Raw genomic sequence first — 22,463 nt, 5'->3', positions numbered from 1 at the left:
AAGCCTCAGGACGATGCGCAGCTACTCCACTATGTCTGACCACCAACACCCGTGAGCACCGTGCATCCCACCCATTGCCGGGTACCCATGACTACTGCACTAACTGGCTGAGCAAAGCATTCTCTCCCCACTACTCTCTCCCCTCAGCTTCCCGGACTCTTGAGAGGCTAGTTCCTGGGAGGATAAAATCAGAGTATGAAAGAATAATAGAAAATAAAACAGGGAGTTCCCTTCGTGGCTCAGCAGTTGACAAATCTCACTAGGATCCACTCGGATGCGGGTTCGATCCCTGGCCTCGCTCAGTGAGCTAAGGATCCGGCATTGCCATGAGCTGTGGTGTAGGCTGGCAGCTGCAGCTCTGATTCGACCCCTAGCCAGAGAAACTCCCTGTACCGCAGGTGTGGCCCTAAAAAGCAAAAAAAGAAAAGAAGAAAAGAAAAGAAAGCAAACTAAAGCAGGGATAAGGTATTATTAGTTTCCCCCCAAATTAATATTTTTGCCTTAGATGCTGCCTGGCTTGATTAATGGGACCCAGCATCCACAAGAACCCACTCCCTGCTCCCATTGCCGAGAGTCTGAAGGGTGCCAGACACAACCCTGGCCCCCGGGTCTGAGCCACAGGCTCCCAAAGTCCCAGCTCCAGGATTCCTGCCAGGTTGGACCCACTGCCAGCAGGTGTAGTACAGACCAGGATTTTCCAAACTCCTCTGGTGATAACAAATCCAGGGGATGGAGGTGAGGGTGTCTGTCAACTACACAGGCTTCCAGGCCCCTCCCCAGGGAGCTTTCACTCAGGAGGCCAGTTTGGTGGGGGGGGGGAGGAGGGGAGCTTCACCTGATGAATGAATGAGTGGGGCAATGCATATGGAGTGCCAGTTCAATAGGTATTTAAGAGATCAGTGGCAGGGGGCGGTGGCGGGGGTGGGGGGGACACAGATGGCATCTGGCCGTGCACAGGCCTGGTTTGTATTCACCCCAGCTTCTGGCCATCTGCGTGACCTTGGGCCAGTGTCTGCCCCTCTCTGAGCCTCAGCTTCCTGGTAAATAAAATGGATCAAGTGGTCCAAAAGCTTCATGGCTTCTGCACATCAGCAAGACCCTCCCAGACATTGTTCTTAACCAAGAGAGAACTCCGGCACAGCCTCTCAAAACACAACTGTCCCACCTCCTCCCAAACCCTTGGGCCCACCTCTGGAGGGGACAGGGTGGGGTGGGGGGTGGGGAGGTCCGCACTAAGGTATCGTTAAAAGAATGGAGCCTCCTGCTCAGCACCAAGCCTGGAAGCCTGCGTGCGAGCAGGTGCCTTCCCACGGACCCTCCTTCATTAGTAAATTGCCATGCTGGAGGTGGAGTCATTGTCAAGGCCAGCGCGGTAGCTGGAGGAAGGCACGGTTGACGGGCACTGGCAGCCAAGCTGGGGGCTGCGTGACAAGTGTCAGCTTTCAGCTCACAGCTTAACACGAGCCACCCGGCTGCAAAACAAGGAGAGATACGCTAATGACAAAACTTTCAGAGCTGCCTGGCGCAGAAAACAGGAGGCGTGAGAACAGAGGCTCCGAAAGGTGTTCCCCTCAACCTCTACCCGGGATGGGAGGAATAAGAGACATGCCAGCAAAGGGCCGAGCCCGTGTCCCTACCGCTGCACAGCAAAAATGAGCCGGGGCGCTGAATGGGGTCTGGGCGCTGCTCTGAGTCAGAGGAGAGGGAACAGGCGGCTCTCACAGCTGACAACCCCCCCCCCCCCGATCGTCATGGCAGCAGCAAAAACATCAGGAAAAATCAGGCAGCTATTATGCACGTTGTAAACAGAATAAAAACTGCAAAAGCATACATGGGAGTAAACTAGCTAGAGGAAAGTCCCGTGATGTGGGGGTCAGAATTCAAGCACTTAATAACGGCTTCTTTTCGATTGTCCCCAGCACCGCAAGAATGCACTGGCAAGGCTCGTCACTGTCACAGAGAAGGGAAACGTGGTGAGGTACGGGTACAGACATGGGGGAATGTGGTCAAGAAGGAAGGGGCTGGGCCAAGAGAAGCTGGCTTTAGAGTAAGGCATCAGCACACGTCAAGCGCATGGCTAGAACCCAGGATACACTTGCTGGGGGGGGCGGGTGGGGGGGGATGAGTAGACAATCCAGCCACAAGCAGGGCGGATATGCAAATGTACTAACACTGCTTCACTGGGGTCCCCCACCAACTGAATCACCCCTGGCCCGGTGGCCCTGATGAACTGGGAGCTCTCCTCTCAGGCTCCGGACCTAGGGAAGGACCAGGACTCCAGGCACAGAGGAGGAACTGCCGGGGTTCAGGGCAGAAATTCTTTGCCAGTGATTCAGAAACCGCGTCAATATTTTAAGGAGCAGTATAGTGGTTCTGGTGCATACCATGTAATGTTTCTAAAATATCTTTTGGGGGGCTGCATCTGCAGTAAGTGGAAGTTCCCAGGCCAAGGATCAAACTTGTGCCCCAGCAACGACCCGAGCCACAACAGTGGCAATGTCAGATCCTTAGCCTGCTGAGCCACCAGGGAACTCCACATATTATGTAAATATCAACCAGTTTTCCACCAAGTGCCCAGACCCAGGAGCCCTGAGCTGGGTTAGAACAGGACTAGGAACGTGTTCTAACTACCTTTTTGTTCATCCATTCGTTTTGAGGAGCCATGCTCCTGCCATCCAGAGAGATTTCTTGAGCCTCCAGGCAGACAAGTAGAGATGGCACAAACGCTGCAAAGGCCATTTGAACCTGAGCAGGGCCCACACCCAGGGGTTCTGCGGCGGGGGACGGGTGTGTGTGTGTGTGTGTGTAAGGATGAGGCTACCAAAAGGTCACCAGAAGAAAGCTGAACTGCCCCAGGAGTGGGAGAGAGAGAGAGCACAATATCTGAAAACCGGATTCTGATTCTGATGCTGCAGATATAAGCCCCCAAATGTTGTACAATGAGATGCTAAAGCGAGTTTTGTTTTTGTTTGTTTGTTTGCTTGGTTTTTTTGTTTTTGTTTTGTTTTGTTTGTAAAACAGATCTTGAGGGCACATGCTGATATAGTTGAAGCTCTTCAGGCAGGTGATAGATGAGGGGTTTAGCGCGCGCGCGCCCTTGTGTGTGTGTGTGTGTGTGTGTGTGTGTGTGTCCATTTTTTTAGGAGGCTACCCCTTATTAGAACTCCTTCATGAAAAGTCACTCAGTGAAGTGTTTCTGCAGCTCACATACACATGAAAGGTGCCTTTTGGGGTGCTCACTGCAGCTCTGTGGGTGGAGAAGAGCCCACAGAATTCAGAGCACGTGGACATAGAGAGATAACTGGGCCCGGTGTGGACAAAGGACCCGACACCCAGTATCTTCTGAGGACGCACATTACCAGTAGAAACAATTATTTCTCCTAAAGCTACAGGCCCTTTTTGGGGCTTGTTAACATTTGATAGGAATCCAACTGTAACCAAGATTCTGGGGACTGATCATCAAAACGGAAGTGGCTGCTAGGAGACAGGTTTGAGCTACAGAGCTTCTTGCATTTCCACCGGTTCCTTTAAAGGAGCAGCCCGTGGAATCCTCTTCCCAGAGGTTGGGCAGCAGGGTTGTTTTAGTCGCTGAAAGGAAAAATAACTCTACCTCTTGATAGCTTCAGAATTAATTCACACATTTCACTGCTAAGGTCCAGAAATACGTCTGTGTTGACAATTTGCATTCGATGCTTCGAAAACAATCTGTCGTGGTTTTATTTGCCTCACGTCCCAGAAACATCACCCCTTTCCAATATCTACCCAAGTGCTACAATCCCCCAAGACTTTCCTGAGACCCTACCCATGGCAACCAGGGAGGGGACTCAGAATGCCCCAGGTGGGAAAAGGGGGCTTTGTGCAAGAGCTGTCCTCCTATGACGGGACGAGACAAGCAGATGGCCAGCCAAATCGTGGTCTGCCCCCTCCCAATTCCCACGACAGCTTCCAGCCCTCGGCAACACGGATTTGAGATCATTCTACCCACCCCTCCCCACCTCCAACACTGCATCACTGTGTCTCCCCTTGACTCTCAAGCACCAAGACTGGCCCACATTCACCAGCTTTTGGTTCACCTTCTCAGTGCACCTTGCTGCTGTGTCAGGTGGGACCCAACCCTCATCGGCTCCTAAGAATAAAATCAGAGTGATAAGGATCACGAAAGGTAAGAAGAAAAGGCAACGCTGGACACAGGAACAAGGTATGATTAGTATCGACTCTTACACTGGGTGTTGCCAAGCTTGATTTAAGACGGTCACCAATAGGGAGTCAGGGGTCTCACCCTGCCCATCTTCTCTCCCCTGGCACAGGAAGAGGAGAGGGAGGGAAGGAGAAGATCCTCCAAAGGGTCCTCTCAAGGCCTGAGCCACAATCCCCTAGTCTAAGCTCTGATGACCCCACAAGCCCTTGGACCCAGCAACCTTGCATAAAAGTCACTGTGGGATAAAGCAGTGTTTTCTAAATGTTCCTAAGACTCTTAGTTGCCTATTCAGCTTCCAGATTTCTCCCCTGGACATAATTTTCCCTATTCCTTCAGCTAGGTACAACTAAAAACCCTCTATAAAGGAAATAAGAATATTCTGAAAGGTGGAGAGAAGGAGGCGGAATAGCCAGGGACCTTGAAACCCAAGAAATGACACGGTCTTAAGTTCCCTGGGTTTTTCTTTTGCTTCATATATCTCAGATTGGAGCTCAAGAAGCGGGTAACCAGGAACACTAACAGATAAGATTTTAAAAGCCCCAAGAAAAGCCTGAGTTCTCTATCCAAAGGACCAGAAACGGAACAGCCTGGCAAGATAGGAAACTTGTAGACAATAACAGCTTGTTTCAGCCAAACCCTATGGAAAAAGCTGTACTGCTCCCCCACTCCTTCTGGCAAAGGTTGAGTGGGGTACCTAGATTTCTGTGTAACAAGGCACCCCCTCTCCATGGAGTGTTGAAAAAGCCTAGTAGGGACCAGACTTTCATACTTGCTGGACAGTGGTGTGGCCCATCCCCATGGTCTCACTAGAGACCTTCTGGAGAGCCTGGACTTCTATCTCATCCAGCAGGAACAAAGTGCCCCTTCCCATCCTCCTGGTGTCAGTGGAAGCCACACCAGGGGAGCAGGTGTCAGTGGGGAGCAGGAAGGAGGCACCTCTCCCACTATTCTGAGAGTTATCAGGGGAGACCTCATAGGGAGACTACCCTGGAATTCTTCCTCTTCGGTCAAAAATCATTTGTCCCACCAAGAACCAGAAAGATGTCAAATTAAATGGAAAAAGACAATCCATCATATTCAAACTGAGATGACAAAGACGTTAGAGTTATCTCTCAAGGAATTTGAAGGAGGAGCCATCATAGAATACTCCACCAAATATGAGCACATGTAAAACAAATGGAAAAATAGAAAGTCTCAGCTATAGAAGATAAAAAGCAGCACTAATTGGAATTTTGGGAAATAAGAAAATAAATTAACTTTTTTTAAAAATCAATGATGGGGGAGTTCCCATCATGGCTCAGTGGTAACGAACCCAACTATTATCCATGAGGATGCAGGTTTGATTCCTGCCCTCACTCAGTGGGTTAAGGGTCTGGAATTGCCGTGAGCTGTGGTGTAGGTTGAAGATGCGGCTTGGAACCCACATTGCTGTGGCTGTAGTGTAGGCCAGCAGGGGCAGCTCCTAGCCTGGGAACTTCCATAAGCCGCAGGAGCGGAAACAAACAAACAAACAAAAAATCAATGATGGGCTGAACATCGGAAGGAAACAGAGGAAAGAATCAATGAACTGGAAGATAGAACAATAAAAATCACCCAATCTGAACAAAAGAGAGGAAGTAGATTTTTTTTTTTAATGAAAACAGTTTCGTAGATTGATGAGACTATAACTCTCATGTGATCAGAGTCCTGGAAGGAGAGGAGAAAAGGGGTAGATTTCGAAAGTACTCCAAATTTAAAAAGACAAAGGAAAAAATTTGAGAGCAGAGGAAGAAAAATGGCATCTTACCACAGTGGAAAAATAATTCAAATGACAGCTGATTTCTCATCAAAAACCATGGAAACCCTAAGAAAGTGGTGTGACATTTTTCAGCTGCTAAAAGAAAAGACCTGGCAAGCCAAAACCTATATCCAGCAAAAACACCACTCAGGGATGAAGGGGGAATCAAGACATCCTCAGATGAAGGAAAACTAAGAAAATTTGTCATCAGAAGGCCTACTCTGAAAAAATGGCTAAAGGAACTTCTCTAAACAGAAAGGAAATAACAAAAGAATTCTGGCAAGTAGGAAAGAACACACCATAAGTAAGCAAAAATACAGTAAATACAATAATTTCTCTATCCTTTTTGAGTTTTTAAAATTGTTTGATGGTTGAAGCAAAAAAATAACACTAGCAGATATGGTTCTAAACATAAAAAATATTTAAAATAATTAGATTGTAAATGGGAGAGGATAAAGGAAGGTAAGGTTTCTACGCCTCAGTTGAACAGGTAAGATAATACCAGAAACTTTAGGAAGCTATGTTTATATAATGTAATACCTACGTAATCACATAAAAAGCTGAACACCACAGATTAGCCAAGATGAAATTCCTGTAAATGTTCAAGTAACCCACAGAAAGGTGGGAAGAAGAAAATAGAAATGAGAAACAGAGAAAACTGACAGAAAACAAAATATAAAATGGCAGACTTCAGCTCTAACATATCATTAGTAACATTAAATGTAAAAGGTTGAAATATACAAATTAAAAAAGACTGACAAAATGGGGGAGGGGCTCCCCTATAGTCCATCTACAAGAAATTCACTTAAATTATAACAATATAGTTAGGTTGAAAGTGAAAGGATGATATAATGATTATCTTGCAAATATTAATCAAATGAGAGCAGATGGGCTGTATTAATATTAGATAATGTAGGCTTCAGAGCAAAATAAAATAAAATACCAGAGACAGAGAGGGACATTATATTCTGATAAAGAAGTTAATCAGTCAGAAAAACAGTAATTTGAAATGTGTATGCAACCAAATAATACAACTGTAAAATATGTGAAATAAAAGTTAATACAACTGAAAGGACAAACACACTTATCAACAATTATACAACACTTTAACCCTCTTGCTCAGTTGGTGATTGATAAATCAACTAGATATAAAATCAGCGAGAAACAGAACTCAGCAATACCGTCAACCAACAAGAGTTAACGGACTTTGATTGAACACGTCATCCCCAAAACAGCAGAATGGTATTTTTTTCAAATGTCCAGTGACCATATCAATGTGGACCATATCACAAGGCATAAGACAAATCTCCACAAAGTTAAAAGAACTGAAGTCATACAGTCTTTTCTCCAATCGCAATGGAGTCAAACCATAAATTAATAACAGAAAGATAACAAGTAAACCTCCAAACACTTGAAAACTAAACAAGACGCTTCTAAACAATCATGAGGCAAAGATGACGCTAAAGAGAAATATTTTATCAAAAACCAAACTAAATAGAAGTTAAACTACTGCATATCAAAATTTGTAAGACAAAGCTAAATATATGCTAAGAGGGAAATTCATAGCACTAAACGTATATTTTAAAAAAACAGAAAAAGTCTCAAATCAATAACTAAGCATCTAGCTCAAAGACCTAGAAAAATAAGAGAAAGATAAACTCAAAGCAAGCAGAAGAATAGAAATAATAAAGAGCAGAAATCATGAAATTGAGAACAGAAATCCAATACTGAAAATCAAGTTTAAGTTAGTTCTTTGAGAATATAAACAAAATTGAAAAATTTCTAACAAGACTGACAAAAAAAAGAGAGAAGAAACCAATTACAAATATCAAAAATGAACTTGAGGATGTCACTACAGACCCTACAGATATCAGAAGGATAATAAAAGAATAATTCTATGAAAACTCTACACACATACACTTGACAAAGTAGATAAACCAGTTCCTTGAAAAACACAAGCTACCACAACTCAACCAGCATAAAATAGATAATTTGAATAGTCCTATAACTATCAAAGAGCTTGAAGTCAGAACTTAACACTCCCTAAAAAGAAGCCTCCAGACCCCAGATTTCACTAGAGAATTCTAACAAATGTTTAAAAAAGAATTATCACCAATTTTACATAATTACATAATTTCTTTCAGAAAAAAAAAAGAACATTATTAATTTAGTTTTACAAAGTTAGTACTGCCCAATACCAGAGTCAGGCAGACAGGACAAAATAAAACTACAGACCAATACCCTCATAAATACAGACCAAAAAAAAATTCTTTTAACAAAATATTAGCAAAGAGAATTCAGCAATACATTTAAAAAATTATACACTATGATCAAGTGGGGTATATACCAAGGATGCGAGTCTATTTCAATATTCAGAAAACAATATACTCCACTATATTAGCAGACTAAAGAAGAAAAAAATCACATGGTCATATAAATAGCTGCAGTTTTTAAAAGTTGACAAAATTCAACCCCCATTCATGAAAAAAAAAATGCTTAGGAAAACAGAAATAGAAATAGAGGAGTAGTTTCTTAACTTGATAAAGAGTATCTACAAAACCCCACCTGTTATTCTATATGATAGTAAAAGACTGATGCTTTGCCCCTAAACTCAGAAACAAGTCAAGGATGCCCACTCTCACCACTCTCATTTAACAGAATACTGGAAGTTCTAACCAGAGAAGGGGGGAAAAAAAGGCAAGGCAAGAAGGAAATAAAAATGAACACAGATAGGAAAAAATTCCTGCTATTGCATATGACATAATTGTCTAATGTTAAGAAAATTCCTACAACTAAATGAGTCTAGGGATACAAAATCAACATTCAAAAACCTTCTGGAGTTCCTGCCATGGTGCAGTGGGTTAAGAATCCAACTGCAGTGGCTCACATTGCTGAGGAGGCACCAGTTCAATCCCCAGTCCAGTGCAGTGGGTTTAAAAGGATCCAACATTGCCACAGCTATGGCATAGGTTGTAGCTGTGGCTCAGATTCAATCCCTGGCCCAGAGAACTTTCACATATCATGAGTGCAGCCAGAGAATTAAAAAAAAAAAAAAACAAAAAACTGTAATTGTATATACCAGCAATGAGCAAATGAAGATTAAAATTAAAAATACAATATTTTTTATAATCACTCAAAAAATTGAAATATTTAAAAGTAAACCTATCAAAATATGTACTAGACTACAAAACTACAAAACAATAATGAAAGAAATCAAGGAGGCTCTAAATAAATGGAGAAATATACTATGTTCATGGATTGGAAGGCTCCACATGGTAAAGACAGCAATTCTCCCCAAATCAAGATACACGTTTACAAAATTCCTATTAAAATTAGAGCAAGAATTTTTGTATATATAGACAAGATTATTCTAAAATTTATATGAAAAGGCAAAGGACCTAAGACAGCTAAAACAATTTTTAAAAAGAATAAAAAAAAGAGGACTTGGTCTCCCTGATTTCAAGACTTAAATAGCTGCAATAGCTACGTCATACTGAGCGAGGGATAGACACACAGAATCCAGAAGAAGATCCTCACAAATACGCTCACCTGATAATTAACAATTTGATGGAGGAATTACAGTCTCTCCAATAAAGGATCCAAAAGCAACTGGACATCTGGGGCAGGAGGTGGGGGAGGTGGGCTGTGGGGCTCAACCCAAGCTTATATAAAAATTAACTCAAGATGGATCATGGACTTAAACGTGAAATGTAAAATTATAAAACTTTTTTGAAAAAAAAATAGGTTAAAAGATTTGGGGGATTTAGGGTTAGGCAGAGAGTTGTTTAAACTGAGCACCAAAGGCATGAGCCAGAAAGGGAAAATTTATCATTTGGCCTTCCCAACAAGGTTTAAAACGTGCACCCTACAAATGATCCACTATGAAGATGAAAAGTCAAGCTACAGACCAAGAGGAAACCTTTGCAGACCACATATCTGACAAAGGACTCGCATCTAGACTATATAAAGAACACTCAAAACTCAACCATAAAAAAGCAAACAATCCAATTAGAAAAGAGGCAAAAGACATGAAGAAGCATTTCGACAAAAAGGATAAAGAGATGGCAAATAAGCCCATGAAAATATGTTCAACATCATTAGCCATTAGGGAAATTCATAGTAAAACCACAATAAGTTATCACCACACATGCATCAGACTGGCTAAAATTAAAAATAGTGACAAAGCAAATGCTGGCAAAGATGTGGAGAAACTTGATACCTTGCTGGTGGGAATGTAAAATGGCACTGCTACTCTAAAAAGTTTGTCTATTTCTTAAAAAGTCAAACATGCAAGTGCTATAGGCCTAGCAACAACACTCCTGGGATTTTATCCCACAAATAATGTAAAAGTGTGCAGAATTCCATTTACGTAACTTTTTTTTTTTTTTTTTTTTTTGCTTTTTAGGGCCTCACATGGCTGCATATGGAGGTTCCCAGGCTAGGGGTCGAATCAGAACTGTAGCTTCTGGACTATACCACAGCCACAGCAACACGGGATCCAAGCCGCATCTGCAACCTGCACCACAGTTCAAGGCAACGCTGGATCCTTAACCCACTGAGCAGGGCCAGGTGGGTGCTAGTCAGATTCGTTAACCACTGAGCCACGATGGGAACTCCGTTTACATCCCATTCTTGAAATGACAAACTTGGGCGATGGAGAACCGATTAGTGATTTCCAGAGGTTAAGGAAGGGGTGGAGGCAGGATGGAAATGGCCATGGTTTTCAAAGGGGAGCATGAAGGGTTCTTGCGCTGATGGGAATGTTCGGTAGCTTGCGTGTAGGGATGTCAATATCCCAGCTGGGATACTGTAAACTCATTTTGTAAACTGCAGTTGATTTACAGTGTTGTGCCAATTTCTGCTGTGCAGCCTTGCGACCCCGTCACATATATGTATATACACACACACATATGTATTCACACACACGCCTCACATCCTTTTAAACTGACTCTCCATGTGAATCTACAATTATCTCAAAATGAAAAGTTTTTTTTTTAAGTTAAAAATTGTATAAGGGTGAGGAGTTCCCGCTGTGGTGCAGCAGAAACAAATCCAACTAGGAACCATGAGGTTGTGGGTTCGATCCCTGGCCTCGCTCAGCGGGTTAAGGATCCGGTGTCGCTGTGAGCTGTGGTGTAGGTAGCAGACGCAGCTCGGATCCCGCGTTGCTGTGGCTGCGGCTGTGGCCGGCAGAAACAGCTCTGATTCCACCCCTACCCTGGGAACCTCCATATGCCATGGGTGTGGCCTTTAAAAAAAAAAAAAAAACTGTATAAGGGTGAAAACAGGACCATAAAGAGCTTTAAAAGAAGAGGAGGCGGTGAGAGCACCACTGTTCGTCCCCAAGAACTGGCTTGAGGCATAGGGACTGCAGGAGTGGGTAAAACACAGGATAAAGTACAGGGAAAATACAGGACAGCCAGTTAAATTTAAATTCTGGATAAACAACAAATACCTATTAAGTAGCAGGATGTTCCAGGTAATATTGGGGACACACTTAGACTTAAAAAAAAAAATCTTTGTTGTTTATTTGGAATTCAGATTTAACTAGCCATCCTATTTGTTTAGTTGCTAAATCTGGAAACCCTAGGAGGGTACCTAGAGCCGGCTGGGGGCTACGGACGGCAGAGGTAGGGTGGCCCCGGGGGGGAGTAAGACAGACTTCAGGAGAGAGGCCGGAGAGCAGGCAAAGGGATACCAGGGACCACAAAGATGCCCCAGACGGGGAGGTAACTTAGAAGAAGGAGGAAGGCAGATATTGGCGTGGGAAGTCCCCAAGTGGCCACATTTATGGAGCTCCGCTAATGAAGGGAATCTTGGCGGGTGGTCCGTACAGAATCCCGAGAAGGGGCAAGAGTGGATGCCTGAGTCTCCAGTGCTGACTGCGGCTGGAGGGAGCCTGAAACCTGTCCAAGGGGTGCCTCTAGGCACTAGGAGCATCCCGGGATTAAACCCAAGCCATCCCCCCCTCGGCCCCTGGGCTGCTCTCACCACGATGCAGCTCCACCCGCTGGGATCTTCCCTTCCGATGAGAGAAGGGCATGTGGGCCAGGAGGCTCCAGTGTCCAGGTCACTGGGCAGTCCTGCGTCTGACCAAAACCAAAATTACCCTGGGCTCTCTGCTCTCAGCTGGAAAGTCACCCCCCAGCCAGGACATCGCCAATCATGTTTTTGCATTGCTCCTGGACATCCCCGGGGACTGACCTTTATTTTCTTCATGGAACATATCACTCCTTGAAAGCATAGGGATTTTTTACTTTGTTTTCTTGTTTAATGGGGGTCCCCACAAGCTCCAGGAATGCAATGACTCTTTTGGCTTGCTGTGGCATCTACGCTTAGTGCCTGGTCCACACTAGGTGTTCAAGAGAGAAAAAAAAGGGCTGAATGAATGAAGGAGTAGATCAAGAAATCATTCTGATCGAAGCTGCTCCTTCTGGTGCCATCCTGTAGGCACAGCCCCCTTGGAGCTTGACAAAGGTAGAGGGCCAGTCTTCCTCCTCCAGGAAGCCCTCAGCAGCATCCTCTGAGCTGCCACCTGGGATGGTTGGCTCAGCCTGGTCACAGAGGAGCTCAGTTTGTCCTCTCTAAACAAGGGCTCCAGCAGCAGCAGCATCACCTTTAATTAGTCCCTGCCACAGGGACTAATAATAATAATACTCATGTTAGTAGCTGCCACTTACTGAGAACCTATATGTGCTGGACACATGTCATATATTTTAACTGCTTTAATCCTCCGAGGGCTGGTGACCCTCTACCGTTTGTGCTGTTCCCTCCTTATGGAAAATAGATACCCTTTCTCTTTTCAAGAACACCCTCCCTGCTCCCATCGTGGGGAGAAGAGGAGCAGACACGGGCACACCTCAACATCCAGGAAAGGTGGGTGGTGCCAGCCTGACCAATCAAGCCGCTCCAACTCCCTGATTGCAATGATCGCCTCCTGGTTAGTTTACGGACACTTAGGAGGCAGCGAGCTTTGGTTCTGAAACCTTTTCCGCTGATGAAGAAGTACATGCCCCACTCTGCTGGGACTGCTGAGTGGGGAGTTGCTGGCTGGCACTGGCACCAGAGGAGCCCACCTGGCAATGCAGGCAACAAAAAGGAAGCGAGAGCTAGGAGAGACAGATTGGCAATGACTTTATTAGAACCCCTAGATCCAGCCCTGCCTGAAGCCTGTTATCCAGTGTATCCCTAGACTTTTCTGTTACCCGAGCCAACAATGCGCATGTATTTTTCCCATGTATTTTTACATGAGTTCATGCTTTTTAATGTTGTAGCCAGCGTGAGGTGGACCTCCGATTTGCCTTTGAAAGAGGCTTGCCTAAATTGCTATGTTCATACAGGTATTTGCGATGAGGGCATGTTGCAGGTGCGGAGCTGAAGGATACAAAGGCGAAAAAGCATAGTTAACCAAGAGCTGGGACTGCTCTGAACCACCGTGATTCACTGCAGAGTTCTACATTCCGTATTATTTCTCGTTAATAGTCACAATCTAGCAAGATTGAGCAAACTATTGGTGCTCAATAAATGTCTACTGGGTAAACTAAAACCAGTAACTTCCTAAAGAAGTCTCTGTTTAGAAAACGTTCCCATCAGCTACCTTGGGTTCTTGCTCCAACTCAGGCTTACGACTCACAGTATGTCTTGGAAGACTCATTTCTCTTCTCCCTGCCTCGGTTTCCCCAGGTAGATGAGCTGGAAAACACACCAGCTGGGCCATTCGTGAGATGCATCAGCCAGTGAGGGACACCCCAACTCCTTCAAGGGAGGGGTCTCCCAATACCTGGCCCCCGGATCCGAGGGACCCACGCATAACGGAGACCTGGCCAGGCATCCGGAGCCCAGTGTGAGGCTCTGGCACCGACTGGGAGCTCAGGGCAGAGCAGGTCAAGCCCTGGGGCTGCAAGGCCCCTGTTTGCTGCCGTCACTCCAGTGAGGCTCGGCCAAAAGCAGATGCGAGGGAAACTGTTCATGTGTCAGCTGCTCCCAAGCATCCAAATGACCATAAAGGGCATTCAATAAAGTCAACTCAACAACACAGGCCTCCAGACCATGGCAACGGAGAACAAGAGGAGAAGGCCATGCCTGTGAGCTGGCCAACCAAGATGGTGCCAGGGCCCCAGGCCCTGCCCCTCCAGGACCCGCTCCATTGCCATCGCCTCTCCATCCTTGCTCGCTCCCCATGGCTCTCTTAGCCTAGAAACACACTCTAGTTCTCCCCTCTTCAAAATGCAAAAGCTTCTTGTGACCCCCGAACCCCTGGCCTCCTGTTTCCCATCTTCCCTTCCCAGCCTGGAACCTGGAAAGTCAAGTCTACACTGCTGGTCTCCCACCTTCCCTCAACATGTTCCTCCATCGGATTCTGCTGACCCTGCCCATGCTCAGGACAGGCCAGCAGAGCCCCTTCGGTCCGCCTCCACGGGCCTCTCTGTGGCCCCTCACATTGGTGCCCAGAAGCGCTTTGCTCTCTGGGCATGAATGACACCAGGGTCCGCAAGCCCCTCCCTTCTCCCGCCTGCCTCACCATGTGTGCCGAGGCCCCCAAACCCCTCCTCCAGCCTAGGCCTCCCCGCCCCCAGGCTCCCCATCCATGCAGCCAAGTGCCGGCCAGACACGAACCCTCAGATCAACCACGGGTATCTCCTTGCAGGAGTTGCCAAACTGCCCACAAACTCGAGCTCAATCCAGAAGTAGGACTTGAGAGGATTTCAGGCTCTAAAACCACAATGCGGGAGTTCAAATCCCGCCTCTGCAACTTACTGACGTTGGACAGGTCCTCTCAACTCCCCATGTACAAAGGAGGAGAACAAAGTGCCCCCAGCGTGAGCCGTGATGGGGTTCAGTGTGGTAACACATGTGGGCACTGGGAGCAGGGCCGGGTACTTAGTACGCGGAGTTAGATGTTACAGATCATTATTAGAACCATCATCTTCTTTGCGAGCCCCCAACAGCTCTTCTTCAGGCATGGAATCGTCTTCTCTACCTGTCACTCAAAACCTGGTCACCTGAGACCTCAGAGTCAGTCCTAACTTCTCCCCTTTCCCTTTCCACTAAATGACCAAATCCTGTTGGGTCTGCCTCTTGAATGTTTCTCCAACCCCCACCCTCCTGACCCACAGCCTCATCTTCTCCCGCCGCCGCCTCCTCTACTGCAGACGTTGACCCGCCCCCCTCCAGCCTCACAATTCATTCGACAGGGGTACTGGGTTGTCTCCAATTTTCCCACAATGGACCTCTTCTCTCTGAACTGGCTTATATGGTTTTCTCTGCCTGGAAGGCCCCCCCACCTTGCCTTACTTCCCATCTTCTAAGAGCCCGTCACCTCCTCCTGGGAAGACACCTGTCCTTCAGCTTCCATATCTTAGACTCTGTGAGATGCTATTAACTTAACCTTGTAGATTACCCACTCCCCAACTCGGCTAGAGATTCCTCCCCGAGGCCCTCGATCATGTTTGCTAAACTGAGGTTACTCTTCGAGGAAACCCCACCTGACAGAGGCCCTTAAAAAAAGGGTGAAATCTATGACAATGAGAACATTTCCACTATTTTAAAATCCAGAACTGATGGATTCTTTATAGATCAAAGTACGTGATCGACAGCTTCCTTAAACCAACCAGTGAGACGCAAAGTCAGGGAAACTGAGTCCTTGCATCCTTGGGGACCGTTGAGGGAAGTGACTGTGCTCTACTTGGGAGATGAAGGAGGAGGAGGGAGTGGGGGGAGAAAAGGGAGGTGGGGGAGGAAAGAGGTGGGAGGGGAGAAGGAGAGGAAGGAGAAGAAGAGGAAGAGGAGGCGGAAGAGGAAGAAGAGGAGGAAGAAGAGGAGGAAGAGGAAGAAGGGAAAGAAGGATTATAGGCTCTGGGTACAGGCTCATTATTCTCATTATTCTGACATGAGCAGTCCCAGCACTGGAAACATGATCTCCGGGGGCAGAAGGAGGCAGTTTGATCACATCTTAAGGTTACACAGATGTTTGGGGCCTGGTGTTACCTGAGTCAGATGCACCGCGGAAGAGCCTAGCACAGCCCTGCTCAGCAACACGTGTTCCCCACAGAAACTCAACAGGAACCTTTTTTTTTCCCTTTGTCTTTTCACGTGTTTTTCTCTTCAGCTATGTTTAAGGGGGCTTTGTGTTTCCCTGGTGTGAGGGGGAGCCACTGACTTCCACACCAGACCTTCCTTCCCGTCCAAAGACGCTGCAGGCCAGGTCTTCGGCAAAGGTCCTAGACATGCAAAGAGCCGCAGAAAGCGGGGGCACCCGGTCCGCAAGGTGAATCTCCTGGGGTGTGCTTCTTAAGGACTCAGAAGGCAGGAAACCCCCCTCTCTCCCTCTCTCTCTCCCTCCCTCCACCTCTCTCTCTCTCTCTCTCTCTCTCTCTCACACACACACCCACACACCCCTGAGCCCATCCTGCCCCAGCGCTGAGGAGAAGAGTCAAGGACCCCCGGCCCAGCCTGAGGGGCATTTTAAAGGCCTGCGTGGGAACGGGCGAGGCTATTCTTCTAAATGCCCATTTCTTCACTGCCGACAGCAAAGCCCAGGCCTTAAGAGGCACCCAGGGAAAGAGGCTGACGTGACCAAGAAAATAACGTCTTCAGAATGACTAATGCCCCACCGGGGCGGGCCTGGCTCTGGCCTGGCTGCCTGCCAGAGGGTCCACAGCCTCTTTCCAAGGACACGGAGGGCACACGTCCCCTCGACCAGCTTCCCCGAGGACCGTGCCTTCCCAGCCCTGCCCTTCCTCGGGGCGCTGCCCCCAGGGGCCCATGAAGCCCTGAGTTGAGGATGCCAGGGCCCAGAGGCTGAGTCACTCCCTCGGGGCCAACCCGGGTCATAGCAAGTTCATTGTTTCAAGGACAAGTTCTCAGACCCTAGTCCAGCCATTGGCCTGACAGGAATGGAATAAGAGAGAGGTCTGTGAGCACTAGAGGAGACAAGGAGAGGGCAGGAAACCAGCTCCCAGGGTGCTGAGGCCCTGAGGGCCCTGGGGTGGGGGGGGTCAGGGAGGGCTGTCTGCCTTGGATATATGCGTCCAACACACATGAGGAGACACTTGTCCTTCCGCAGCCATGGGGGTCCCTGCCTCTGGGCCAGGCTCCCCCCAAGCCTTCCTCGCTATCCCTCTGCAGGCCCCAGGAAGCCTCAGGGGGGACCTCCTGCAGAGCCATTTTTAGGGGTGGGGGGGTCTCCTTCCAGAGTGTGGGGTGGGGCTGGAGACAGTGATGGGGGGAGCAGTGGGGGGTGGGGAAGGGCCAGGTCGTCCCGGCAGGAGGCCCGCAGAGCAGGCCGTGGACTGCTCCAAGTTTTTGATGTGCCTGCAGGGGGAGGGGGTGTGGCATCTAAAACCATTTCAAAAGCTGGGAGAAGCCCAGAGAAGGGGGCCTCCTTCTCTGTGGGGAGGGGGTTGGATATTTCAAAGGAGACCCCGCTGCTGAAGGGTTTCAAAAGACCCTGGCCTTTCTCTCAGCGCCAAATCACTCCCTTGCCAGCAGAGCCAGGAGAAGGGGTGCTGGGAAAATGTTTCCAAGGAGACATGGCCCTGAGTCATGTAACTCCCAGGGTTTGGAGGCTGCAAAGCCATGCCGAGTTCCCCCTACCTCCTGCCACTGTAAACAGGCCAGTTTAGCAGCCCCCGGGGAAGGGCTCCCGCAGTCCGGGTCCCTGGGGAGGCCGGCTTCAGACCCCTGGTGCCCCAAGTTTATGAGAAGCCCACTAAGCTGAACAGGACTCTGCTACCAGCCCAGTCCCCTTGGTGCCACTAAAGGGAGGCTTTTACCCCCGCCAGCTCCAGGCAGCCACACTGGGCTCGGGCCATTTAGCCGAGGAAACCGTCCACCGGGACACTGGATGCTTTTTACTGGGGCAGCAGCACCAGCCTCTAACCAGGGCTCCCGTGCCCGCCTCTCTTCCATTCGCACCTCTCACTGTCGCCCCTGCCACCTTCCCCAAACCACCAAGGTCAAGAGGCACACAGCGCAGGCCGAAGACAAGTGCTATCAGCTCCTTCCACCCTTCTCCCCAGCTCATTGGCTCATTCCCTCACCCCTGCGCCTGGCCAGTCAGGTCTCTCTTCTCATCCCATCTTCTCCCAGACTCAACGCTGCAGCCAGAGGAATCCTCCTAACGCAGTCAGCTACGTCCAGCCCGTACTCTGCTCCAAAACCTTCAATGGCTCCCCAGTGCCTATGTCCAAGGCCACACACTCAGGTGTCCACAGAGATCCAGCTGGGGACACAGATGAGCAAAGCATCCTCCCAGAACACAATAGGGACCAGTGGGGTCTTGTGAGCCTGGGGAAACACGGTCCCCGATACTGTCCAGCTCAATCCAGCAGTCTCGCGTGGGAATGCCAGCCCTGCCTGCCACCTCCTCTGGTTTTTATGATTTAAAAAAAAAAAATTTTTTTGCATTTTTAGGGCTGCACCCGCAGCATGTGGAGGTTCCCAGGCTAGGGGTCCAGCTGCCAGCCTACGCCACAGCCACAGCAATGCGGGATCCAAGCCGCGTTTGCGACCTACACCACAGCTCCTGGCAACGCCGGATCCTTAACCCACTGAGCAAGGCCAGAGATGGAACCCGCAACCTCATGGATCCTAGTCGGGTTCTTTAACCTCTGAGCCACAAAGGGAACTCCCTCTTCTGGTTTTTCAAAAGAAACCAAATCAACCAATCTGGGGCCTCCAGGTTTGGACTCCAGCCTACAGGGTCAAGTCCAAACCCAAATCCCTTAACCTGGTCTGGCCGCAAGCCACCTCCCCACTCTCACTGCCCACAATGACACCACATGTGATGCCTCCATCTTGGTCTGGTTGGGTTCCCCTGTTCCCCAAAGTCACCTCCTCTGCTCCTGCCCCCAGGCTTTGCTCACCCCTTGATCATCCCAAAGATGGGGCTCCCCACGTCCTCAGCCTACACAGCCCTCCTTCAGGGACCCACCTTCTTCTTAGGCTGAGCCCTCGAGGGCCCTGTTCTCTGACGACTGTCCTTCCTTGGCGAGGCTGCTCCCTCTGCCAGGAATGGCCCTGACCCACAGAGAAAACTCCTCTTCATCCTTTAAAGCCCAGGTCTTCCTGATGGACCTACATGGATCCAGCAGTCCCTGTTCCAGAAGCATCCACCTCACTGCACTGTGCGTACCTGGGTGCCACCAGCCTCCCCCATGGGCTGAGGTCAGCACTGGGTCTCTCCCACCCCAGGCCTTGGCAGAGGAGCCACACACAGAGGACAGAGCCTGATTTTTCTGTAGACCCTGGCTCTGCTCCGAGGTGGGGAACGAGCAGGTACCTAAGGCACCTGGCCTGTCAGGGGGCTCAGGACATAGCAGCTGTCAGCATCCTTACCCAACATGACCGCCCTCTTCTGCACTGGGTGTGGACTGTGGTGTCTTCTGGGGATGCTGTGGGGTCTCTGAGGGCAGGGACACTGTGCCCTTCACCCTCTCTCACCCACAGGAGCCACCCCAGCTCACTACGTGCATCAGGTGCTCCATGTTCTTTGGTAGATGGAGATGATGAGGCCTAGGAAAGGAGGGCAGAGGGCGGCGAGAGGAGGGTCCCCCTGTCACCAGAGGTATGGTTCCAGCGGGTCCCTGGCCCATGCCTCGTGGCCCCACGCCCAGGACCGGCAGGCACGTGAGACTTCCTGCAATTGCATTAAACGTCTTGCCTGGACTCTCAGGCTCTGAAACCAATAGCTCCTTGCTGCTGGCTCCCCAGGCCCCCAGCCCCCACGGGTCCTGCGATCGGGGCCAGCCCACAGCGCCGCCCAGCGGGCTGGGGCAAGGAGCCCTGTCCAGCCACCAGGCGGGACTTCTTCCGCAGAAGCATCGCCCTCCGCTGCCACAAAGGCCCGAGTGCCAATCAAACCTTCCTTTCGCATCTCCCACGTCTCTAGTTAAGAGCAGCCCCTTTGCCTTCCACCTGCGGACCCACAGCTTCCAGGCTCCGCACAAAAGGAAAGGTGGAAGGGAGAAGGGAGGGGGCGAGAAATGCCTTTGAAATCACTGTGGTCCAATTAGCCAGCCTCTCTCGCCCTCCGTGCTTACAAACAGGAGCACACATTAACACCTGCTACAAAAGCAAACATTTTTAGACATCTTCATCTTCACCTCCCTGACACGCCTGTGAAAGCGCTGGCGGCAGCCGGTGACTGACAGGGGAGTCTCCTTCTTCTCCTTCAGCAGGGGACTTTCAAACAGAAGAAATGAAAAAGTCACCAATCTCCCTGGTAGACTGAACTCCCAGGACCCTCATGGCCCCTTGTCCCTGGGCAAGCCCCACCGCATACCCAGTCAGGGTCAGCACCTTCCGGGCACCTGCTCCAAGTCACTGGGATGCTGGGCACCCAAGCCCCTGAGCTTGGCCCTCGCTGCAGCTAGCGGGGATCAGGGACCTGCACCTGCCCTGAGCACAGCTCTGCTAAAGAAAGGTCTTTGTGACAGCTCTTATTATGTATAACGTGGACGACGACACAGTGGGGAGCAACTCTCACAGGCTGAGGTGGGAGCGAGATTTCCGCTTTGGAAATGTGTCTGTATCTCCTGAAGGTGAACCTACTCAGAGCCCATGACCCACAATTTTGGTCTGAGAGATAGTCCCATTAAAACTGCATGCATGTGGGGAGTTTCCCGTTGGGGCGTGGCGGGTGAAGAATCCGACCACAGCAGCTCAGGTTGCTGTGGAGGCACGGGTTCCATCCCCCCGCCTGGCACAGTGGGTTAAAGGAACTGGTGTTGCCACAGCGGTGGTGTAGGTAGCAGCTGTGGCTTGGATTCCATCCCTGGCCCTGGAACTTCCATATGGCATGGGTGCAGCCATAAAAAAAGAAATATCGCATGCATGTGATCACCTATGACTCAGAGAGGAATGTTCACAACAGCATAGTATTTGAAACAAGTCCACAGTGGAAACTACCCAGCTGCCCATCAGGATGGCTCTCAAGCATAGACAGACAGTGATATGTCCACATGGTGGACTATTATACACCAGTGAAAACGGGTGAGGTCCAATTATACGCACTAATATGAACAAGCAAAAGACACCTGACCCTGGTGAGCAGAGACTGTGTGATCTCATTTATATAAAATGCAAAACGACCCCAAGCAGCCTGTGCTGTTAGACCTCAGGATGATGAGGCCCTTTTGTTGGAAGGGGAAGGGTCTGGAGGGGACCAGGTGGATTCTGGGATGCGGGAATGGTCTGCTTCTTCACCTGGGTGTTGGCTACATGGGTGTGTTCAGTTCATGAGGATCCACGGAGTCCGACACTTAAATGCACTTTTTGTAATGTACGCGATCAAGGGTTTTGGAAAACGGTACCCTGTTGGCATGGCTGTTGTTAAGCCTATTGCGAAAAGATTCAAGGTAGAAAAGGGGAGAGGAAATAAGGGCCAGGATGCTTAGCAGGGGATGGAGCCTCACCTCTCAGATGGCAGCGGTCTTGGAGAAGGTGATCAAACTGCCACCAGACTCCCAGGGCACCAAGATTCCAGAAGGCCCTCACTGCCAACCCCCACCCTTGGGCTAGCCCCATACCATCAGAAATCCGCTGTGCCCTCTCTTGCAGTGAGGGACTCCCCAGCCGCCAGCGGGACCACGCCCACCCCCAGAGAGCAAGCGAAACCTCAGAGCTTCCCTCCATCCCCTGGACCAAGGGGGAATATGATGGCACCTTGAAAGCTCCCTTCTTAAAAAGCTGAATTTTCCAAAGTCCAAGACCACCGGAAGAAGAATAGGACAAGAACTGAAATCACTTTGTAAGCATCCTGTTTTGACAACGTGCCTGAGGAATTCCCCACGTTTAGTGGGGAAATGTGAGCAGTTAAATCTATTCAATGTCATGACAGACGAAATTGAAGCATAATTGCCCCTGAGTGCTTGACAACTGGAAAGCACTTCGTTTCAGAAATGGAGGGAAATTTATGCTGGGAAATGGAAGAGCCTGTCAAAAGTCTGATTGTAATGTGAGTGGAGCTGCAAAAAGAAGGCTCGGATGGAGAAAGGGCTCCAGCTCTGGCATTTTCAGTCCCATCGGAAATGTCTCAGAAACAGTAGCAACGACTCCATCCTTTGCCCTACAAGCCAACGCAACGATGATTGGACCCGCACTTTTCAACCCCGACCAATGGCCGCAGCGCGGGTGGGAGGAGACGCCCGCTTACCAATCATGTGGTTGGCAACGTGGATTTGGATCTCTCTCTCGTTCTCGAAGGTCATCTGGCACTTGATGCACTGGTACGTCTTTTTCTGTTTGGAAACCAAAAGGCAAGGAATGAGACAGTCAGGATGCAGAAAAGAGCAGAAGCAAACGTTCCTGGAAGCCCCGGCTCAAGAAGACTTCCCAGCATGGCCCCGATCCCCTCCCGGGTCTCTTCAGGCCATTCTCTTCCCACGTGCCTCTGAATCCAGCTCTGAGTCAGTTTGAGGAAAGTGGGAACAGGTGCCATTTCAAGGGAGCTTCCCCTCTGCTGGACCAGGGGAACCACCCCATCCC

General features: G+C 49.1%; 1 protein-coding gene across 11 annotated transcripts in view; it reads right to left on the bottom strand.

Moving 5' to 3' along the window:
* ZNF423 (zinc finger protein 423) overlaps positions 1–22,463 on the bottom strand; it is a 370,202-nt gene that overhangs the window by 121,159 nt on the left and 226,580 nt on the right. For 9 of the 11 annotated variants that reach the window (XM_021094227.2, XM_084960307.1, XM_021094223.2 and 6 more), the window contains one exon: positions 22,132–22,216. In XM_021094227.2, coding sequence (XP_020949886.1) covers positions 22,132–22,216 — 85 coding nt within the window. Of the gene's footprint in view, positions 1–20,764; positions 22,217–22,463 lie in introns of all 11 variants that reach the window. The other 2 variants (XR_014805925.1, XR_014805924.1) reach the window with 2 other exon arrangements.

This window comes from Sus scrofa, chromosome 6, assembly GCF_054392235.1.
Source record: "Sus scrofa isolate SSC_HxYL_T2T_F1_AM1 chromosome 6, Sscrofa_HxYL_maternal_Yorkshire_Landrace_v2.0, whole genome shotgun sequence".
NCBI lineage: Eukaryota > Metazoa > Chordata > Mammalia > Artiodactyla > Suidae > Sus > Sus scrofa.
This window is presented reverse-complemented; position numbering and strand designations above follow the sequence as displayed.